This window comes from Artemia sp. Qi Xiang Cuo, chromosome 6 (genome assembly GCF_049724085.1).
Source record: "Artemia sp. Qi Xiang Cuo chromosome 6, ASM4972408v1, whole genome shotgun sequence".
Classification (NCBI taxonomy): Eukaryota; Metazoa; Arthropoda; class Branchiopoda; order Anostraca; family Artemiidae; genus Artemia; species Artemia sp. Qi Xiang Cuo.
The window spans coordinates 82,649,607-82,673,483 of record NC_142799.1 but is presented as its reverse complement, the minus strand read 5'-3'; the positions used below and the strand labels follow the sequence as shown (position 1 = coordinate 82,673,483).

Sequence of the window (23,877 nt, the reverse complement as noted above, 5' to 3'; positions counted from 1 at the left end):
TTGAGAAAATTGCCATGAGTACCATCTCCGACAAGGTCTATGTTTGTCAAGACGGTGTGACTACCCTCCCCCTTGGGCATTATTTAACTTCAGACCGTGCCGAATGTGTTATCCATAGGGAAAGTCTCGGTTTGAATAAAGTCCAGTAAATGTTTTTTTCCTACAACCTTTGGGGGGGCCTCGCGGCCTTTGGGGGGGGGGGGGGCTCGCGGCCCGGGGGGGGGGGGTTCGGCCGCCAGCGGGGGCGCACCGCCAGCCACTACCAAAGTTATCTTTTTTTTGGACTTAGAGCAGATTTTTTTTTTGTGCTTTTGTACATGTTGCATTTAAATTTAAAAAAAGTGATATTATTTTAAGTGCTTTATTCTAATAAATGTTGTATTTTTTCTATAAATAAATAAACAAAAAAAAGTGTATTTATTTAAGTGTTTTTTTCTCTCTCTCTGTGCCTATGTAAATGTTATTGTTTTTTTCAAGTTTAATGTGCTTTTTTTTCGATTTAGTATTTTTTTAAGTATTGTTACTTTTTTATACATATAATAAAATAAAATATGATTCTTTTTTTTTCGTATTCTTCTTATTATTATTATTCTTGAACGGAGTAGTAGAAGAAATATTGACATTATTTAGTCATTAGAAATATATGGTCTACAGTTAGTTCTCTAGGTGAACTGTTGAACGGATCTTGTATCAATTTAAAAAATATTTTAGATAGTTTCTCTGTGAGCCCTCAATGTGGCGCAAAACAACACTTTTGACTAAAATAATTAAAAATTGCGGTAAAATGTTTTTAGAAAAGCCAAAAAAAATCTACTATTGTTACAGTATTTGGCAGGAGTCATATGATAAAATAAAAGCAATTGCTGCCACCACCATGGGATTGGTGCAGATACAATTCATACAGGGACTTGATGTTTTCAGCATTATTGAACCAAACTCTTGGTTGATCATTGACGATCTGGCTGAATCTATTGAACAATGGTCCCAGGAAATCCTACAATTGTTTAACATTTGCTCTCATCATGAACAGATTTCCGTTACTCTGGTTCTACACAATCTCTTTCATCAGAGCAAATGTATGCGAACACTTGCATTGAACTGCACCTATTATATCATCTACAGAGTTGTTCGTGATTCTAGCTCGCTAATAACTCTCAATAAACAAATCTATCCAGGCGCCCTTAAATTTCTGCTCTCAGCATACAATCAGGCAACTAATAAACCCCACGGCTATATCCTATTGGATCTTAATCAAAATACACCCGAGGATCTGCGTGTAGTCACAGATATTTTCAACAATGAAATTACAGTATATCTCCCCGGGAACACTAAAAAGACCTATTAGTTGCTATCATGACACTGAAGAAACTACATGAAAATAGACATCTGTTTTCAGTTCTAAGCAGTTCAAAACCCTCGCTTAGGAAAGCCATACTCAAACATGGTATTGACAATGATTTCATTAATCTAACATCTGAACTTTGTTTAAATTTGATCGAGGGTAATGTTCAACTGCCAGAAGTAGTTCAGCAGCGGGCAAAGCAACATCGTTCCATTGTACGTGCATTGGCTTCTAAAAACAAGGGAAAGAATTTTAAAAAGAAACAACTTCTTAAGGCGGGTGGTACCCTTTTCACACTTTTACTGCCAATAATTGCAGGACTTGTAAACAGTTTTCACTATGTAATGGCAAAACCCTATAAATTGACTCCAATAGAACTCACTCTCTCACCCGTGGAACACTTTGAGAACAATCTGAGTAAATTCCTTGACAACAAGAATATTGAGGATGATAAGAAACTGCTTTTACTTCAAGATGCACTTCGCCGAGTGGATAAACATAAGCCCTATCGTGCGAAGGCCACTGCTGCTGCTATTGATCACAAAAAAGAATCATCTCCTCAAGAGTCTGCTGGAACACAATTAAAGAAGGAAGAATTGGATTAAATTTTATTTAAAATTGTAAATCTATTGCCCAAATAATATCTTGAAAAAATAACATGACTCCTAACCTATCTCAAGTAAAATATTCAAGATCTTATTGAAGTTGAGAGCAATGGGAATAGGGTTTATAATTCAGGGCAAGAGATATAATCTACTTGATTAAATATATTATAGTTCTACCAATCATAAAGGACTATTATCATTTGACTCTCATCTATACAACTTTCTAAATACATCAAACTTCCCCAAAAGTCTTATTAGCAATAGACAAATTCTAAAAAAAAATAAATGAACATGCATCATTGTCAACACCTTTAAAATATGAACATGAAGAAGAAGAATATTTTAAATCAATTTTGGACAATTCTAGCACACCATTGATGGCTAGACAAAACCGAAGACGTATCAAGTCAACGTCACCACCATCACCATCACCAACGGTCAGTATACAAAAGGGCAGTGGTCGTTACCCAACGTGTTTACGTTCAAAATGGTTGAAGTTCTGAAAGGTGTTTAGAAAAATATTGGTGAAGTGGGGAGTTTAAGTTCCCTCACCACTCTTTCCAAGGTCACTGGTGTTCACACTAAAAGTGAACAAGACTCTCTACAAAATGAATCAAGTTACACTCTGCATAGAAATCATAGACTTCGTGCCAATCAATATCGAAAAACTAAAGCCTTTTTCCCACTATATATAATGCAAGCAGATCTCCTGACTCTAGATGAGGTTCAAAGACGTCACAATACACCGTACAAGTACATTCTTCTTGCAATCAGTGTTTTTAGTCGCTATGCATATGCAATTCCATTCCGACCAAAGAGAGGCGTTGAAGTTGCTCAGGCCATTGAAAGTATTCTCGAACAGGATTCGTATAAAAAAATTCCAACGGATCATGGTAGTGAATTGGTTCATCCCCATGTTGCAAAAGTACTAGTGAATTATAGTACACTGCTCTATCATAGTCATAGGCCTATAAAGGTTTTATTGGTCAGACGATTGATAAAAACTATTCGAATTTTAATTTCAAGGTATTTTACATTGAAGAATACACCTGCTTTTATTCATGATTTAGATACAATCATGTTGATTTATAATCAACGACCTCATCGATCATTATCCAACTCAACCGCAACGGAAGTTCATCATTCTGATCATGATACAATTGACATCTTTCTTAAACAGTATTCCAATGAAACGATTGTCAAGAAGAAAAATAAATTTAATGCTGGTGATAATGTTAGACTTAATAGGACAACTGATGTTTTTAAAAACGGGAATTACTTGTTGTCCATCAATCTTTTTAAAAGTGGCGGAAATCCTAGCCAATAAACCCATAGCTGCTCATTTGCGCGATACCGAAGATGAAGAGATTCTCAATGACTTTTATGACTATGAGCGATAAAATGTTAAAAATAATAGTGCAAGCCATCTAACTTAAAGAATAATAAAGACTCGTACTTGCAGGGGTAAGAAATAGTTACTTGTTCGGTGGCCAGGATACAACTCTGATTTTAATTCTTGGATGACTGTTGAATATATGGACAATGCCGAGTGATTTGTATTTATCATTTATGTCCAGTATTTCCGATCCTCTACAACAAAATGAAGACGAAAAATGATTTTTAGGCAAAACTGTCCCCCGCCGTCGAATTTGATGGTGCGTATGAAGTGGATCCTGTCAATTGTATTCTCAAAAATACCAATGACTTCCTGAGAAAGGATCTTGTGTATTATATAAAAGATATACCATTCGATTGGACACTCTTTGTCGACTATGAATGGGTTGAAGCACATAAATCTAGTAAATATGCACATACTAAATTGAAATATATTGAATACGATAATATGACAGATTTGTCTTACAATCAATAGAAAAATCTCATATCGTAGGAATAGTATATTCCATTTTAATTATTTATTGGAATATGATATGATTACATTATCTCACCTGTTAACACCAAAATAATTTTTCTAAATGATAATCTGAGGGACGTTCTTGGCTTTAAACAAAATATGATCAATGGGGAAAATGCAGGCGCCGTTTACGGGATGGATCAAGTTATTTTTGCTGATTATCCACCCCGTTTTGTCTAAGATTCTTGCATATTTCTCTATGCTTCATTTGTGGAAACGTCGAAAGCCAATAATTCAAATTTAGCCTTCCTTCTTGTTCTTGAACGAAAAACGTGTCATGAACTTGTTCATCACTACAATATAAAACATCTTCAGTATGTTCCTGTAAACACTTCGTATTTGGAACTCTGTCAGTTAACACTAAGAAGTGAATTGGGTGATCCTTTAGCAATTACAAAAGGCTTAGCAGTGATTACATGTCATTTTCGACCCATTGTCGGCGATAGCACAATCACCTAAAATGAACAATAGAAGAATTCCATTTGTCTGCCCCGATATCGATTGCTATGTTAGTGCTTTGAGTCCACGTCAAATAGGCAATGGATTGGACTACTACAAGGGTCGTACTATAATATCTGTCTATGGTCTTGGTAGCTGGTTTGCTAGGTTATTTCGTTCTGCACTACTCCTTGCCAGAAAATATCTTGTACCTGCTGCATCAAATTTTGCTGCCTCAACACTACAGGACTGGGGGTCGGGTAAGAATTTCAAGGCGAGTAGTTAAGAAAAATACTAGATCTTCAGCAAGAACCGTTGGTGAGCAACTAAAATCTCGACAAAATGGGGAGAGATTGAAAAAGATACTTGTACATCATTCACTTATCGGTGTCAAACCTAGCGTGAAGCAAAAGATATCAACAAGGACTTTGATGAATAAAACAAGGAAGACCAATAAGTAGAATAAGAGAAAAAGATTGGTATATCAACGAAGGATATCTTCTCATAAGATTACTTATCTCCCCCATAAGGAAGGATATCCATCAATTAGTTCCTCATTGAATCTATTCAATGCTGAAAATGTTTAAGTCAGTGTCAGGTACGGCTTCTCTGAACAATTTCATCCCCCACAACCCCTCTCGTACACCATACATTTTCAAGTATTTTCCAATGAAGACTAGTTCATGGGTTTGTCATCAACATCTATTGATTTAAATGTTGCGGTGAAGAAAAAGTCAGATAATACAACTCCAACTGCTGCCGACGGTCTCTCCTATGAAAACTGTATTCTACACAACCTATTCAAACAAATTGATATATTTATTAATGGAACATTCGTGAGCACTAGCCATAATTTATCCAACTATGCATGCTATATACAGTTTATGATGATGACACCACAGACGTACAAAGAGCGGAGAGGGCAACCATTGGCCTATGAATATCGATCAGGTGTTGATACTGACAGTGAGTTGACTACTGAAGTGGCCCAAGAGTATCATCTGGTTGGAAAATTAAATCATGAGAAATTTAATATATCCCAATGGCTACCCCCCCAATGTCTAGATTGACGTTACAGCTGGCCCCATAGAATTTAATTTTAGGAAAAAAAACTTCCTGCAGTACCCGATGCAAATGTCATTATCACATCAGCAATTCTCCACGTCCAAAAACAACAGGTTATGAGCTCTATTGAACTGGCAGTGGAAAAGCTAAGAGCCAATGGCAACAGCATTAAACTTCTTGTCCCCCATACGGTTACCAATCAACGTCACATTGCCACCGGCTCTCTTAGCTATAGCGATTCATCATTTATCAATGGATAAATCCCACCAAAATTGGCTTTGGCCTTTGTGAAGAGTGGCAGTGCTGTTGGATCCTGGACTGAATCCCCCCATGATTTTAATTTTTTCGGTCTATCTAGCCTTGTGTGCAAAGTGAATGGTATTCCACTGTACTCTGTCTTTTGACAAAAAATCCAATTGAACTCTGTACGAGTTGATCATGCAATGTCTATATCATGACTCAACTATTTGAAAATAGAATAACCGACTCAATGTTTTCAAAAAATCCAGGGGTAATTGTTATAGACTTTTCAGGGACTCAGGATATGAGCATAGTACGAACAGGGAATGTACGTTTAGAGTGTACATTTGCCGATGCTTTGACTGAGAGTATCACGCTAATATCACTGAGTCAATTTGAAACCTATTGGAAAATCACACCCGACGGCTGTGTTCTACTAGACCTAGAATCATGAACTCAAACCGAATAATCAATGTATTTAGTAAGGATCCATGCACTTCTCAGTACAAGTCCTATTGTGCACCTTCGGACTTCAAAGACAAAATTCCAAGTGTTAACAGTACCCAAATTATTGTTAATAGCAGTCCATCGACTTTGAAGACCGGCCATTGTCTATGCATCTTTCAAACAGCGAAGAATATTGAATTTTTTTATCCTCTTGGCCTATCGTATAAATTCTACACTCCATACATCAGCAACTTTATTGAAAGCAATGGGGAAACGATTATTCAAAATCAACGAAGAGTACAGGATTTAACGACTAAGACATGTGGCTTTCATGCACTACTCGTTTTCATGTTCAGATGTCGTGGCTACACCTACTAGCAGTTTCTCGACATCTACGTTGACTTACCTCGATTGAACGACTTTCTAGTGGAAAATATACTTACAAGATTATTTAATAGTTATTTTAGTGCCCTGCTAATAAAATGTTCTAAAAATGTATGTTAAATCGTTTATTAATAAAAACTTATATACATGATAAACCGACTTTTCTACTCTTTAGATTTCATCTTCTACTAGGTATAGGTATTTGTCGACAACAACTAGTGCAGGTAGATTATTTGAATTCACAGTGTACTGATCCTGATGTAGTGCAATGTCAGGGTCACATTTTCTGCAGTAGAGTGTAACTTCACTCTTGTCATATCTCTTTCTATAGTCAATGATACTATTCTCACTCTTTTTATAGAATTCACATGTTTCAATTTGTTTATTTGAAGTAATGTCACAAATAGTGTCCTCAAGCGGCGAATCACATTCCGTCACAGCCAAGTAAAAATCAGTGGACTTATAATCATAGTAGTCATTGTCTTCACAACGATGACGCAGAAACCAAATTCTTTTGTTGTTCCAGCAGTTGAATCGTTGACCCGTTTCCTCCTCCCAGAACAATCTAAAACCACGACGATACCAATCTCTTAGCAATAAACTAAAATCTCGATTATGATTCTTTCCAATCGTACCGAGATATGTATTCTCCCACTGATTACATTTATCGTAATGATTATTGGAACGTAGGTGACCTCTAGGAAGAGAGTCACACACCTCTTCATGACAGGAATTAAAACCTTTAATTTGTACAGCTTATCCTCTCTGCAATTTACATGGGTTGCATAGTCTACACTTTTCTTTATACTCGTCAGTAATTGTGCAATTCCCACATAATGACTAGCTGCCCAGTGTGTATATACATAGCGGGCATGTATAGAAAAATTTTTCATTTTTTGACACTCTAACTGCCACAATGAAACTGAGCTAGAAGCAGCAAAAAATTGTCTGAGAGAGAGAGAAGAGTAAATACCTCCGTTGTCTCTGATTGGCTCCCTAAAAAACAGGTGTCAGCTTGAAAAAAAAAACACTCAGGTTGAAAAAAAACTTTGAGTTGAAACAATTTTGTTCGGAAAATCCCCCGTTCATACTGTTATACTTTTTGAAATGTTTAGGAACAGGCGGGGAATCCCCACTCGTTTGGAATGGTAACAACGGGACATAGGCAAATAGCACATAGTTTCATAACGTGTTTAGTCACGTGTAGAGGTCCCATAGAATAACAATGGAAGGAACATAGAATAGCATGGTAATTCGTATAGCTTCTATAGAAATGTAAGGCCATGTGAGAGGATACTCACTCTCTTTGAAAAGGTGTAGAGCTTCTATAGAATAACATGGTAATTCGTATACACGCAAGCAAAATGGTACTTAGATAACTACTATTATCGCTATTATTAGTGTTAGGAAAGATCCCCCTCCCCCGTTAACTTCTTGTATACATGATTGCCTATTGCAAAACCAATGAAAGAGAGAACTTACCAGACCAGACAATTGGCCGCTCCTTTCACGTCACCAGCTGAATATAGTTTATGAAATTCTCTATATTTCCCGACGAACGCCAGTCTGTCACTCGTAAATATGGCTGAACCAAGGCTATCAAGTAGTTCCACGGTATTAAATTGGTAGTTTTTAGAATAGTACTGAAGGAATTGGTCCGCAATTTGGTTAGCTAAAGGTGTGTCTTGCGCTCTTTCAGCCCATCCAAGAGCTGTGCCCCATTGACGGTTGCTGACCGCTCTATGTCCCATGATACGACAAATTGTTTGTACTGTAATATTATCAGTAAATATTAGATCAATGGAAAGACGAGAAAGGCAAACAACAAAACTGCAAAAATGATAAATTAAAGTTTTTATGTACAAACGCATAAAATACGGCTCAAACTGTTAAGCAAAAATTGCCATAAAGCAACTTCCCGCTGAGTCCTTTAGACCATTTTAGCCCGGCTTTGAATCACATTAAATAAAAGAAAGGACTTCTTTAAATGAAAGTAAAGACTGACATTAAAGCTGAAAACGAACAGAAATTATTCTTTTTCTAAGGGAGGTTACTACCCTATTATCCCCTCCCCCTCTTTACGTTAAAGTTTAACTAGTACTTAACTGAAAGCGCTTTAGAGTGCAAAAAATAGCCAGTTCATAACTGCAGGTGTTTTATTTATTGGTTGCCTTTCAAAACTCCTAACGTAAATTCTTATTGTTTAAAACAAATGTACATGAATAAACCTATTCCATATATGAAGGGTTGCCCCATCCTCAATATCTTGCTCTTTACGCTAAAGCTGTTAGCACTTTTTAAACGGCCCCTGCGTTTAAGTAGCCGTTCTTAAAAAATTGGGACAAACAGTCAAACTTCATCGTAAAGAGCAAGGTATTTAGAGGGGGACAACCCTTCATATACGGAATAATTTCTGTTCGTTTTGAGTTTTAAAGTTACTCTTTAATTTCAGTAAAAACAAACTAGTTTTTTATTATTTAATTTCATCCAACGTAAAGTACACCTACCCCCGTCAAGTTCCCTCCAAACAGTTCCATCCTCGCTGAAAATCCCCCGTCCCCGTAAAATTTCGTATGGACAATTCAGCCTGAAAAATAAATCCTTAGCTTACTTTCATTTGAAAAAAGCTTATCTCTAATCGGTTATTCGATCACTCCGGAAATTAGCCCCGAATATTTCCTTCGGAACATCTCCACATGTAAAATTGAGTTGGCAAAAAGATTGTAAAGCAATTAAAAAGAATTTCGTATAGGAATTCTCTCAAATCCCCCCAGTGTAAAATTTTCCCTGGAAAATTAAACCGCCCCAACCGGAAATTTCCCTCCCCTAGGAAGATTCTCTAAATGAAAATCCACCCCAAGCACAAAATCCCCCTCCCCCAGAAAAATGTGAGTATACTTCCCAATAACAAATACTATACCTAAAAAAGGGCAAATTTCATAACTTAGAGGCCTCTCCCCACGGACTATGGGGGGTCATTTTACCCCTAAGGACATAATTATTTGATCTTTCAACAATACTGAACAAAATGGTTATCTCAAAATTTTGATCGTATAACTTTGGGGAACAAATGGGCGTGGGAGGGTCAGTTTCCCTCCAATCTTTTTTGTCCCTTAGAAAGGACACTAGAAATTTTAATTTCCATTCGAATGCACCTCTTCTAGGACTACTATTTTAATGCAATCACCCCTGGATCACCCAAATCCCTTCTGGCCAAAATAGCGAAATTCCACATTTTTACATAGGAGGTTGAAACTTCTACAGTAGAGTTATCATATACGCTGAATCTGATGGTGTGATTTTCATCAAGATTCCTTGGATTTTAAGGGGTGTTTCCCCCTATTTCAAAAATCAGGCAAATTTTTTCAGGCTCGTAACTTTTGATGGGTAACACTAAACGTGATGAATCTTATTCATTCGGAATTAGCATAATAAGCTGATTCTATTGATGTATCTATGGGTGTCAAAATTCCGGTTTTTAGAGTTTTGGTTACTATTGAGCCGAGTCGCTCCGTACTTACAGTTCGTCACCAGTAACTATTTGAAAGTCAAACTTTAGACAAACTTTAGTGTAAAGAGCAAGGAGTTTAGGTTAGGGGTTTAGAGTTTTGGTTACTATAGACACATGTCAGTCTTAATTGAGTTTCAAATACCAAATCATGTCGCTCCCCCTTCTTTTCGCTTAATTTTTGATTAATACTTCACTAATTTTTTGGAGTTTCACTGTGATTTACTGATTTACTAGATTTACTGACCATCCCCCTTAGTATCAGGATGTTGTATTGATTGACCCAAACCTTTTGCTGCGTCTTATCGGGTTTCCAAGATCAATCGGGTATCTAATTTCCAAAGTTACACCTCTTCGCTCATTTTGTGAAAAAATTTGAAATTTTGACTTTTGATTTGTTTTGTTTTGGTCATGGAGGCCAAAACTAAACCTTCTCTTATAAGCAATAAAAATAAATAGCGGTAGAAAATAAAAAGCGATAGAACATTGCAAAGATTTAGATCGAACTGTTTTTACAAGGAAGTCGAAAATGATGTCAGAAATTTGTCTTCACGGTCTTTGTGCCCAAGTACTAAAAAAAATGGTATTATAGAATTTTAGAATTTCAGGAATTACGTGATTATAGTTTTTTTGAAGATAGATTTTGAAAGACTCGTAGGTTTTCTAGTGTTTTTTTGTGTCCAAAATTTAAAATACATTTAAATCTGTTATGGTTTAGGTGTAATAGTTGTCTCTTGGCCCCCCTAGGCTCCTGGGCTCCTGACCCCCCCCCCTCCTAGTCCCCTGGAATAACTAAGCAAAAGGACACTTATTTTTAAGAGAGATGTTAACTTTGACGTTAAGTGTGACGTCCAAAAAAAGTTCTGTTCAGTCAATTTCTTGAAATCTAGACAGACGCGGCGTTTTTTCCAGCATTTTGTGACCGTGCTCGTGCAAATGATAAATATAATTTTTCTCAGAAAAAATGGCGTATTCTTGGCAAATAAATTCAATTTGAAAACATGGACGATCAAAGAAGAGAAATTACTAAGGCAAACAATCAAGTAGAATATTAAATGAGCTAGTAAGTTATATATTTCTGTATATAACTTATATAGTCAGTGAGTTATATATATTTATAAGTAGTAGGTTAAATATGTCAGTGAGTTCTATATTTCTGTATATAACTTATATAGTCAGTGAGTTATACATATTTATAAGTAGTAGGTTAAATATGTCAGTAAGTTATATATATTTATAAGTAGTAGGTTAAATATGTCAGTGAGTTCTATATTTCTGTATATAACTTATATAGTCAGTGAGTTATATCTATTTATAAGTAGTAGGATAAATATGTCAGTAAGTTATATATTTCTGTATATAACTTATATAGTCAGTGAGTTATATATATTTATTAAATAAAAAAAAAACAAGTCTTTTAAACTGAAAGTAATGAGCGACATTAAAACTTAAAACGAACAGCAATTATTCCGTATATGAAAGGGGCTGTCCCCTCCTCACCGCCTCGCTCTTTACGCTAAAGTTTTTTATTGTTTTTAAAAATGAAGTGGTGAGAAAGAGTCAAACTTTAGCGTAAAGAGCGAGGCATTGAGGAGGGGACAGCCCTTTCATATACGGAATAATTTCTGTTCGTTTTAAGTTTTAATGTCGCTCCTTACTTTCAGTTTAAAAAACTTGTTTTTTTATTTAATTTCTGATCGTTTTTTAGTTAATGCAGCTTTTATTTTGGCTCGCCGTCATTGAATAAGTAAACAAAATTTGCATAAAAATTTTACTTTTCTTTTGCTAAATGGCTGTCTCTAAATTTGGTTCTGACGTAATTTACAAATTAACTTACGTAACGAACTTCTATATTCGTATATTTTTCTTCTGGCAAAAAATACAAAGTTGCAGATTTTTGAATATATGAGCTTGAAACCTATGTTATAGGGTTTTCCGATACGCTGAATCTGACGTTGTGATTTTTATTAAAATTCTTTCACTTTTAGGGGATGTTTCCCCCCTCTTTAAAAAATCAGGTAAATTTTCTCAGGCTCGTAGCCTTTGATGAGTAATACGATATTTAATAAAATTCATATATTTAGAGTCAGCATTATAAGCCCATTCTTTTGATACATTTATTGACTTCTAAATTCCGTTTTTAAAAGTTTCGATTACTATTGAGCCGTATCGCTTGTTTCTTTTATTTTTTTTTTATTACGTATATGAGGGGGCTCTCCCCATGGTCAATACCACGCTCTTTACGTTAAAAGTTAATTTTTTTTTTAATTCACAAACCCCTGAATCACAAAAGCCGTTTAATTAGAATAGATAGCTCTTTTGAAACCATTAAAAAAACTGTAGCGTAAAAAGCGAGGTATTGACTTGGGGGAGTCACCCCTCATATACGTAATAATTTCTGTTCATTTTAAGTTCTAATGTTGCTTCTTACCTTCAGTTGAAAAAACTTGTTTTTTTTAGTTTAATTTCTGATCGTTTTTTAAATAATGCTTGGAAATACGGCGCCCCCTCCATAGAAATGTCCCTTACCCCAAAGAAACATCCTCCACGGAAAGATTCTCCCGAGTTACCCTCTCCTCCCGCCCCCCCCCCACCAGAAAAAAAACCATACTGAAAATTTAAGTATAAATCCCAAAAACAAATAAAAAATGTAAGCAAAGGGCAAACTTAAAAACATTCATCCCATACCCTGGGAACTGTGGGGGATTAAGTCATCGTAAAAGACATATTTGTTAGAGTTTCGACTATGCTGAACAAAATGGCTATCTCAAAATTTAAATTGGGTGACTTTGAGAAAAAATGAGCGTGAGAGGGGGCCTAGTTGCCCTCCATTTTTTTTGGTCACTTAAAAAGAGCACTAGAACTTTTAATTTCCGTTCCAATGAGTCCTCTTACGATATTCTAGGACCACTGGGTCAATACGATTACCCCTGGGGAAAAAAACAAACAAATAAACACGCATCCGTGATCTTTCTTCTGGCAAAAAATGCAAAATTCCACATTTTTGTAGATAGGAGCTTGAAACCTCTATAGTAGGGTTCTCTGATACGCTGAATATGATGGTGTGAATTTCATTAAGGTTCTATAACTTTTAGGAGGTTTTCCCCCCTTTTTTCGAAAATCAGACAAATTTTCTCAGGCGCGTAACTTTTGACGGGTAACATTAAACTTGATGAAACTTATATATTTGAAATCAAAATTAAAGTCTGATTCTTTTGATGTATCTATTGGTACCAAAATTCCGTTTTTTAGTTTCGGTTACCATTGAGCCGGGTCGCTCCTTACTTACAGTTCGTTACCACGAACTGTTTGATAAGTAGTAGGTTAAATATGTCAGTAAGTTATATATTTCTGTATATAACTTATATAGTCAGTGAGTTATATATATTTATAAGTAGTAGGTTAAATATATCAGTGAGTTCTATATTTCTGTATATAACTTATATAGTCAGTGATTTATATATATTTATAAGTAGTAGGTTAAATATGTCAGTAAGTTATATATTTCTGTATATAACTTATATAGTCAGTGAGTTATATATATTTATAAGTAATAGGTTAAATATGTCAGTGAGTTCTATATTTCTGTATATAACTAATATAGTCAGCGAGTTATATATATTTATAAGTAATAGGTTAAATATGTCAGTGAGTTCTATATTTCTGTATATAACTTATATAGTCATTGAGTTATATATATTTATAAGTAGTAGGTTAAATATGTCAGTGAGTTCTATAGTTCTGTATATACCTTATATAGTAAGTGAGTTATATATATTTATAAGTAGTAGGTTAAATATGTCAGTAAGTTATATATTTCTGTATTTAACTTATATTGTCAGTGAGTTATATATATTTATAAGTAGTAGGTTAAATATGTCAGTGAGTTCTATATTTCTATATATAACTTATATAGTCAGTGAGTTGTATATATTTATAAGTAGTAGGTTAAATATGTTAGTGAGTTCTATATTTCTATATATAACTTATATAGTCAGTGAGTTATATATATTTATAAGTAGTAGGTTAAATATGTCACTAAGTTACATATTTCTGTATGTAACTTATATAGTCAGTGAGTTATATATATTTATAAGTAGTAGATTAAATATGTCAGTAAGTTATATATTTCTGTATATAACTTATATAGTCAGTGAGTTATATATATTTATAAGTAGTAGGTTAAATATGTCAGTGAGTTCTATATTTCTGTATATAACTTATATAGCCAGTGAGTTATATATATTTATAAGTAGTAGGTTAAATATGTCACTAAGTTACATATTTCTGTATGTAACTTATATAGTCAGTGAGTTATATATATTTATAAGTAGTAGATTAAATATGTCAGTAAGTTATATATTTATGTATATAACTAATATAGTCAGTGAGTTATATATATTTATAAGTAGTAGGTTAAATATGTCAGTGAGTTCTATATTTCTGTATATAACTTATATAGTCAGTGAGTTATATATATATTTATAAGTAGTAGGTTAAATATGTCAGTGAGTTCTATATTTCTGTATATAACTTATATAGTCAGTGAGTTATATATATTTATAAGTAGTAGGTTAAATATGCCAGTGAGTTATATATTTCTGTATATAACTTATATATTCAGTGAGTTATATATATTTATAAGTAGTAGGTTAAATATGTCAGTGAGCTCTATATTTCTGTATATAACATAGTCAGTGAGTTATATATATTTATAAGTAGTAGGTTAAATATGTCAGTGAGTTATATATTTCTGTATATAACTTATATAGTCAGTGAGTTCTATATATTTATAAGTAGTAGGTTAAATATGTCAGTAAGTTATATATTTCTGTATGTAACTTATATAGTCAGTGAGTTATATATATTTATATGTAGTAGGTTAAATGTGTCAGTGAGTTCTATATTTCTGTATATAACTTATATAGTCAGCGAGTTATATATATTTATAAGTAGTAGGTTAAATATGTCAGTGAGTTCTATATTTTTGTATATAACTTATATAGTAAGTGAGTTATATATATATTTATAAGTAGTAGATTAAATACGTCAGTAAGTTATATATTTCTGTATATAAATTATATAGTCAGTGAGTTATATATATTTATAAGTAGTAGGTTAAATATGTCAGTGAGTTCTATATTTCTGTATATAACTTATAGTCAGTGAGTTATATATATTTATAAGTAGTAGGCCAAATATGTCAGTAAGTTACATATTTCTGTATATAACTTATATAGTCAGTGAGTTATATATATTTATAAGTAGTAGGTTAAATATGTCAGTGAGTTCTATATTTCTGTATATAACTTATAGTCAGTGAGTTATATATATTTATAAGTAGTAGGCCAAATATGTCAGTAAGTTACATATTTCTGTATATAACTTATATAGTCAGTGAGTTATATATATTTATAAGTAGTAGGTGAAATATGGCAGTGAGTTCTATATTTCTGTATATAACTTATATAGTCAGTGAGTTATATATATTGATAAGTAGTAGGTTAAATATGTCAGTGAGTTCTATATTTCTGTATATAACTTATATAGTCGGTGAGTTATATATATTTATAAGTAGTAGGTTAAATATGTCAGTAAGTAATATATTTCTGTATATAACTTATATAGTCAGTGAGTTATATATATTTATAAGTAGTAGGTTAAATATGTCAGTAAGTTATATATTTCTGTATATAACTTATATAGTCAGTGAGTTATATATATTTATAAGTAGTAGGTTAAATATGTCAGTAAGTTATATATTTCTGTATATAACTTATATAGTCGGTGAGTTATATCAGTCGGTGAGTTATATATATTTATAAGTAGTAGATTAAATATGTCAGTAAGTTATATATTTATATATATAACTTATATAGTCAGTGAGTTATATATATTTATAAGTAGTAGGTTAAATATGTCAGTGAGTTCTATATTTCTGTATATAACTTCTATAGTCAGTGAGTTATATATATTTATTAAATAAAAAAAAACAAGTCTTTTAAACTGAAAGTAATGAGCGACATTAAAGCTTAAAACGAACAGCAATTATTCCGTATATGAAAGGGGCTGTCCCCTCCTCAACGCCTCGCTCTTTACGCTAATGTTTTTTACTGTTTTAAAAAATAAAGTTGTGAGACAGAGTCAAACTTTAGCGTAAAGAGCGAGGCGTTGAGGAGGGGACAGCCCCTTTCATATACGGAATACTTTCTGTTCGTTTTAAGTTTTAATGTCGCTCCTTACTTTCAGTTTAAAAAACTTGTTTTTTTATTTAATTTCTGATCGTTTTTTAGTTAATGCAGCTTTTATTTTGGCTCGCCGTCATAGAATAAGTAAACAAAATTTGCATAAAAATTTTACTTTTCTTTTGCTAAATGGCTATCTCTAAATTTGGTTCAGACGTAATTTACAAATTAACTTACGTAACGAACTTCTATATTCGTATATTTTTCTTCTGGCAAAAAATACAAAGTTGCAGATTTTTGATTATATGAGCTTGAAACCTATGTTATAGGGTTTTCCGATACGCTGAATCTGACGGTGTGATTTTCATTAAAATTCTTTCACTTTTAGGGGATGTTTCCCCCTCTTTAAAAAATCAGGTAAATTTTCTCAGGCTCGTAGCCTTTGATGAGTAATACTAAACTTAATAAAATTCATATATTTAGAGTCAGCATTATAAGCCCATTCTTTTGATACATTTATTGACATCAAAGTTCCGTTTTTAAAAGTTTCGATTACTATTGAGCCGTATCCCTTGTTTTTTTTATTGTATTTTTTTATTATGTATATGAGGGGGTTCTCCCCTTAGCCAATATCACGCTCTTTACGTCAAAATTTAATTTTTTTTTTAATTCAAAACACTCTTAAACCCACCAGTCGTACAAATCTACGATGTACCACTTTCTACAGCGCAGAAAAAACTGTAGTGTTACGAGTGTTGTATTGATTTGGAGGCGAAGCCCCTCATAAGTGTAATATTTTCTGTTCATTTTTAGCTCTAACACTGCTCCTTACTTTCAGTTGAAAAACTTGTTTTTTTAATTCAATTTCTGATCATATTTTAAATAATGCCTGGGAATACGGTGCCCCCTTCATAGAAATGTCCCTTACCCCAAAGAAACATCCTCCACAGAAAGGTTCTCCCGAGTAACCCCCTCCTCCAGCCCCCCCCCCACCAGCAAAAAATTCTTCCTGAAAATGTCTGTATACTTCCCAATAATCAATACAATATGTAAGCAATGGGCAAAGTTTATAACTTGCAGCCCTTCCCCTGGGAACTGTGGGGGATTAAGTCATCGTAAGACATATTTATTAGAGTTTCGACTATGCTGAACAAAATGGCAATCTCAAAATTTAAATTGGGTGACTTTGAGAAAAAAATGAGCGTGGGAGGGGGCCTAGTTGCCCTCCATTTTTTGTCCACTATTGACCACTGGGTCAGTACGATTACCCCTGGGGAAAAAAAAAACAAACAAATAAACACGCACCCGTGATCTTTCTTCTGGCAAAAAATGCAAAATTCCACATTTTTGTAGATAGGAGCTTGAAACCTCTATAGTAGGGTTCTCTGATACGCTGAATATGATGGTGTGATTTTCATTAAGGTTCTATAACTTTTAGGGGGTTTTCCCCCCTTTTTTCGAAAATCAGCCAAATTTTCTCAGGCGCGTAACTTTTGACGGGTAACATTAAACTTGATGAAACTTATATATTTGACATCAGAATTAAAATCTGATTCTTTTGATGTATCTATTGGTACCAAAATTCCGTTTTTTAGTTTCGGTTACCATTGAGCCGGGTCGCTCCTTACTTACAGTTCGTTACCACGAACTGTTTGATAAGTAGTAGGTTAAATATGTCAGTAAGTTATATATTTCTGTATATAACTTATATATTCAGTGAGTTATATATATTTATATTCAGTAGGTTAAGCGTGTCAGGGAGCTATATATTTCTGTATATAACTTATATATTCAGTGAGTTATATATATTTATAAGTAGTAGGTTAAATATGTCAGTAAGTTATATATTTCTGTATATAACTTATATAGTCAGTGAGTTATATATATTTATAAGTAATAGGTTAAATATGTCAGTGAGTTCTATATTTCTGTATATAACTTATATAGTCAGCGAGTTATATATATTTATAAGTAGTAGGTTAAATATGTCAGTGAGTTCTATATTTCTGTATATAACTTATATAATCAGTGAGTTATATATATTTATAAGTAGTAGGTTAAATATGTCAGTGAGTTCTATAGTTCTGTATATACCTTATATAGTAAGTGAGTTATATATATTTATAAGTAGTAGGTTAAATACGTCAGTAAGTTATATATTTCTGTATATAACTTATATTGTCAGTGAGTTATATATATTTATAAGTAGTAGGTTAAATATGTCAGTGAGTTCTATATTTCTATATATAACTTATATAGTCAGTGAGTTGTATATATTTATAAGTAGTAGGTTAAATATGTTAGTGAGTTCTATATTTCTATATATAACTTATATAGTCAGTGAGTTATATATATTTATAAGTAGTAGGTTAAATATGTCACTAAGTTACATATTTCTGTATGTAATTTATATAGTCAGTGAGTTATATATATTTATAAGTAGTAGATTAAATATGTCAGTAAGTTATATATTTCTGTATATAACTTATATAGTCAGTGAGTTATATATATTTATAAGTAGTAGGTTAAATATGTCAGTGAGTTATATATTTTTGTATATAACTTATACAGTCAGTGAGTTATATATATTTATAAGTAGTAGGTTAAATATGTCACTAAGTTATATATTTCTGTATATAACTTATATAGTCAGTGAGTTATATATATTTATAAGTAGTAGATTAAATATGTCAGTAAGTTATATATTTATGTATATAACTTATATAGTCAGTGAGTTATATATATTTATAAGTAGTAGGTTAAATATGTCAGTGAGTTCTATATTTCTGTATATAACTTATATAGTCAGTGAGTTATATATATATTTATAAGTAGTAGGTTAAATATGTCAGTGAGTTCTATATTTCTGTATATAACTTATATAGTCAGTGAGTTATATATATTTATAAGTAGTAGGTTAAATATGTCAGTAAGTTATATATTTCTGTATATAACTTATATAATCAGTGAGTTATATATATTTATAAGTAGTAGGTTAAATATGTCAGTGAGCTCTATATTTCTGTATATAACATATAGTCAGTGAGTTATATATATTTATAAGTAGTAGGTTAAATATGTCAGTGAGTTATATATTTCTGTATATAACTTATATAGTCAGTGAGTTCTATATATTTATAAGTAGTAGGTTAAATATGTCAGTAAGTTATATATTTCTGTATGTAACTTATATAGTCAGTGAGTTATATATATTTATATGTAGTAGGTTAAATATGTCAGTGAGTTCTATATTTCTGTATATAACTTATATAGTCAGCGAGTTATATATATTTATAAGTAGTAGGTTAAATATGTCTGAGTTCTATATTTCTGTATATAACTTATATAGTAAGTGAGTTAAATATATATATTTATAAGTAGTAGATTAAATACGTCAGTAAGTTATATATTTCTGTATATAAATTATATAGTCAGTGAGTTATATATATTTATAAGTAGTAGGTTAAATATGTCAGTGAGTTCTATATTTCTGTATATAACTTATATAGTCAGTGAGTTATGTATATTTATAAATAGTAGGTCAAATATGTCAGTAAGTTACATATTTCTGTATATAACTTATATAGTCAGTGAGTTATATATATTTATAAGTAGTAGGTTAAATATGTCAGTGAGTTCTATATTTATGTATAGAACGTATATAGTCAGTGAGTTATATATATTTATAATTAGTAGGTTAAATATGTCAGTAAGTTATATATTTCTGTATATAACTTATATAGTCAGTGAGTTATATATATTTATAAGTAGTAGGTTAAATATGTAAGTGAGTTCTATATTTCTGTATATAACTTATATAGTCGGTGAGTTATATATATTTATAAGTAGTAGGTTAAATATGGCAGTGAGTTCTATATTTCTGTATATAACTTATATAGTCGGTGAGTTATATATATTTATAAGTAGTAGGTTAAATATGGCAGTGAGTTCTATATTTCTGTATATAACTTATATAGTCGGTGAGTTATATATATTTATAAGTAGTAGGTTAAATATGTCAGTGAGTTCTATATTTCTGTATATAACTTATATAGTCGGTGAGTTATATATATTTATAAGTAGTAGGTTAAATATGTCAGTAAGTAATATATTTCTGTATATAACTTATATAGTCAGTGAGTTATATATATTTATAAGTAGTAGGTTAAATATGTCAGTAAGTTATATATTTCTGTATATAACTTATTTAGTCAATGAGTTATATATATTTATAAGAAGTAGGTTAAATATGTCAGTAAGTTATATATTTCTGTGTATAACTTATATAGTCGGTGAGTTATATCAGTCGGTGAGTTATATATATTTATAAGTAGTAGATTAAATATGTCAGTAAGTTATATATTTATGTATATAACTTATATAGTCAGTGAGTTATATATATTTACAAGTAGTAGGTTAAATATGTCAGTGAGTTCTATATTTCTGTATATAACTTATATAGTCAGTGAGTTATATATATATATTTATAAGTAGTAGGTTAAATATGTCAGTGAGTTCTATATTTCTGTATATAACTTATATAGTCAGTGAGTTATATATATTTATAAGTAGTAGGTTAAATATGTCAGTAAGTTCTATATTTCTGTATATAACTTATATAGTCGGTGAGTAATATATATTTATAAGTAGAAGGTTAAATATGTCAGTGAGTTCTATATTTCTGTATATAACTTATATAGTCAGTGAGTTATATATATTTATAAGTAGTAGGTTAAATATGTCAGTGAGTTCTATATTTCTGTATATAACTTATATAGTCGGTGAGTTATATATATTAATAAGTAGTAGGTTAAATATGTCAGTGAGTTCTATATTTCTGTATATAATTTATATAGTCAGTGAGTTATATATATTTATAAGTAGCAGGTTAAATATGTCAGTAAGTTATATATTTCTGTATATAACTTATATAGTCAGTGAGTTATATATATTTATAAGTAGTAGGTTAAATATGTCAGTGAGTTCTATATTTCTGTATATAACTTATATAGTCAGTGAGTTATATATATTTATAAGTAGTAGGTTAAATATGTCAGTGAGTTCTATATTTCTGTATATAACTTATATATTCAGTGAGTTATACATATTTATAAGTAGTAGGTTAAATATGTCAGTAAGTTATATATTTCCGTATATAACTTATATAGTCAGTGAGTTATATATATTTATAAGTAGTAGGTTAAATATGTCAGTGAGTTCTATATTCCTGTATATAACTTATATATTCAGTGAGTTATATATATTTATAAGTAGTAGGTTAAATATTTCAGTGAGTTCTATATATCTGTATATAACTTATATATTCACTGAGTTATATATATTTATAAGTAGTTTGCGAGTTTGGGTACCTCCATAGGAGGCAAGGAGCAAGGGGAGACCTTGTCCCTGGGGGTCCAACATAGAAATTTGGACACCCTCACCCGGGGTCATGAATACAGGTGGAGGAGGAAGAAGGCCCCTAAACTCTACTCTCAAAAGGGCCCACTGGTTTGTCCAAATGTCCCATGAGTTGCAAACGCTCTCCCAGTAATTGGTTATATTGCATGGTGATGCAGAACACCATCGCGGGAGGATCCTCTATAGGAGGAAAACTGTGGTAGGGCGTAAGATCCAGATCTATGGACAACGGCCTCTGCAAAGGGTTGCCTCGACCTTTTCAGGGTACCTGCAAGACTGAGGACCTTGCGGTCAACTCTATTCCCACTTGAGGAGTGGCGCCCCTCAAGAAAATTATAGCCTAGTAAACGACACAGCATTCGCACAGGATTCTGATCAATAGACAATTCTTCTGGGCTTGGCAGGTTTTGATGGGTGGCTTTGGGCTGAAAAACCTCTTCCTAGATAATTTATCTATTATGGGTTACCTCCCCGTAGTAGCATAATATTTGTAGGAATGGATATACAATTAGTTGGAAGTAAAACGCTTGAGACTATCTGTGTAGTAGTTTGACTCTTTTTAGATGAGCATCACGAAGTACTGAAAACAAAGTTATGACCAAGTTGGGCCCAAGATTGCACAACACCCCCATTCATGGAACTCCAAGGGACTTCTTGCTGTCCGGGTCTAAGCTGACTTAAGCCCTTTGGCGTATACTTGAGAAGATATGTGATCCCCGTCCTGCACTGGTATCCGGGATCATTGCTTTTCCTGCGGCGAAAATAATTTCAATGATTTAAAGAACATTAAAATCGGAACTTGGAATGTTACGACATTAAGAAATGATTATCGTATCGACATTTTGACTGACGAATTCAGACGATTCGAATTGGATTTATTAGGAGTTTCAGAAACTCATATCCCAGGGGTAGGAAGCATAAAATTAGGTAATATAGAATTTGTTTACTCAGACAGGAAGTATGGGGTACATAGACAGGGAGTAGGGCTCATGATGAATAATGAAGCTGCTAAGTCTTGTTTAAGCTTGGGAGGTATTAATAATAGAATAATAATTGCTCACTTTATGACTAGAAAGTTCAGGGTATAAAGTACTACAGCGTGTGCACCTGTAAAGGCAACTGGCGCAGATACTAAAGGCTCGGATGAATTTTAGAGACGGTTGCAGGAGTAAACATTCAAAGTGCCAGGCAAAGATACGATATTATTGCTGGGAAATTTTAACACCCAGGTTGGTAGAAATAGGGATAGATGGTATCCCAGCCTAGGTAAATTTGGTTTTGGAAAAGAAAACAGTAATGGATACAGACCTTTGCAATTTTGTGGGTATAACAATCTAGTTATAACCAATACGGTGTTTGGTCATAAAATGGCTCATAAGTTAACATGGTATTCACGTGATGGTAAGACAGCAAACCTTATTGATTATGTTATAGTAAACCGAAGACTGGCAGGATAAATACAAGATGCTAGGGTATATAGGAGTGCTGTTATTCATATTAAAAATAAAGATCACCGTCTAGTAGCGTCAAGTGTTAATTAAAAACTGATATATCGGAAGAGTAGCTACTTCCCGGGAATCTATGATTTTGATAGAATCCAGGATGAGAGTTTAAGAGAAAACTCCCGGGGATATCTGCATACTAAACTCCTAAATCTAAAATTTGATGATATAGAAGATAGTTGGAATAATTTTAGAAAAATAATTTTTGAAGTTGCTGAAGGTGCATTAGGGAAAACAGCTTGAACTGCAGCTAAGAATATTAGTGAAAAGGCTTTATGTTTAATAGAAAGGAGAAAGGACTTGTACAAAAATTATCTGAGTGATAGATCATATGAAAACAAAAGGAATGTAAAGAAAGTGGAGAAAGCATTAAAATATGAACTAAGGAGGTGTGAAGTGGAGGCCATGGATAAAATTGCCGAGGATCTGGAAGATGCAGCTAGATGGCATAATAGTAAAATACTGTACTGGCACGTTAACAAATTGAGAGGGAGTAGTCAATCCGGACTTGTCCCAGTTAAAGATAGGAATGGGGTCGCAATTAGCGATAAGGAAAAAACTAAAGAGAGATGGGCCGAAGAATTTTGAGAACTTGCTTAACCGAGATAGAGTTGCAGGAGAAAATATAGAGGAAAATGAAAAAGTTTGTGATACTTTGGATGTGAAGGAAGATTTGTTTTGTGAGGAGGAACTAGCAACAGTACAAAAAGGATTAAAGAATAATAAGGCTCCAGGTGCTGATAGGGTGGTAAATGAGTTTCTTAAATATGGTGGCTCTGAGATCAGAAATAAGTTATTGAAGATTATGAGTATGATTTTTGAAAAAGGGGA

At 32.6% G+C, this 23,877-nt stretch overlaps 1 protein-coding gene across 1 annotated transcript in view; it reads right to left on the bottom strand.

The window, feature by feature from the left end:
- Nup75 (nuclear pore complex protein Nup75) overlaps nucleotides 1-23,877 on the bottom strand; it is a 125,056-nt gene that overhangs the window by 16,925 nt on the left and 84,254 nt on the right. Inside the window, exon 9 of the mRNA XM_089091303.1 lies at nucleotides 7,916-8,204. Coding sequence (XP_088947429.1) covers nucleotides 7,916-8,204 — 289 coding nt within the window. The remainder of the gene's footprint in view (nucleotides 1-7,915; nucleotides 8,205-23,877) is intronic.